At 74.8% G+C, this 947-nt stretch overlaps 1 protein-coding gene across 1 annotated transcript in view; it reads right to left on the reverse strand.

Moving 5' to 3' along the window:
* The window catches only part of LOC101621548 (dynein heavy chain 17, axonemal-like), a 15,386-nt gene that overhangs the window by 13,922 nt on the left and 517 nt on the right, over positions 1–947 (reverse strand). Inside the window, exon 2 of the mRNA XM_012734941.1 lies at positions 99–452. Coding sequence (XP_012590395.1) covers positions 99–452 — 354 coding nt within the window. The remainder of the gene's footprint in view (positions 1–98; positions 453–947) is intronic.

A 947-nucleotide genomic window follows, 5' to 3' on the forward strand; every position in this document is an offset into this window, starting at 1 on the left:
GCCAGGCCCAGCGGGTTCTGCGAGCCCAGGGCAGAGGCACGCCACCCCCTCCGGAGCTGGGGCACCCTGGGCCGGTGGGGCGGGGCGACCGGACCCACGGCAGAGAGGCCGGCCTGGGAGGAGAGGGGCTTCGGGGGGCCCCGCCGCGGGTCCCAGGAGCCCCCCATGGAGAACTCGGGCCTCGGCCCGTCGGAGCCGTGTCCTGTGATGCGCGCCGGGCACCGCTGAGTCCGGGCCGCTCCCGCCGGGCGGCGCTGGCCCACACTGACCTTGTAGTTGAGCCGGCCCTTGGCCAGCCGCGGGACGAGCTTGGCGGTGTTGTAGATGTCGCTGATGAGGCCCTCGATGAGCACCAGGAAGCTGTAGTCCCCGCCCACCTCCAGGGACGGGGTGAAGGTCAGGCCCTCCTCGTCCAGCTCCATGTGGACCTCGAACAGGGGCGCCACGCTCTCCTGCAACCGCAGGGCCGTCAGGAGGCGCCCGCCCCGCTGGCGGCCCGCGCCCCCTCCACCCGCGCCAGCCCCCAGAGCCCCCACACGGCGCCCGAGCTCCTGCCCCGTTTCCCAGAGGTCTGAGACGAGGCTGACCCCGGGGGGACAGACACACCCGCTGGCCCCACGCTGCCAGGACTGAGCGAGTTAAGAACTCGCACAGAGCAGCAGGCGGCCGCCCCCTTCCGGCCCCGGGGTCCCTGGCCGCCCCGCATTGGACAGACGCCGAGTCCGGCGGGGCCGGGGCAGGTGCCAGGGCGATGGTGGGCGCTGGGGGAGGGTTTTCCAGTGCTCTCGGACCCCCAGGCACGGGCCGGAGCTCCCGGGAGCCTGAGGCCTGCCCACGGCCACGAGCACCCGGCGCGTGTGCCCTGCCAGGGGGTGCCGGCGCGGGGGTGCGTGGCTTTCTCCGGGGCCAAGGAAGGCACGTCCCGGAGCACCGTGCTGCGGTGACGC

The sequence above is a fragment of the Condylura cristata genome, unplaced genomic scaffold, assembly GCF_000260355.1.
Source record: "Condylura cristata isolate star-nosed mole 26May11 unplaced genomic scaffold, ConCri1.0 scaffold00137, whole genome shotgun sequence".
NCBI lineage: Eukaryota > Metazoa > Chordata > Mammalia > Eulipotyphla > Talpidae > Condylura > Condylura cristata.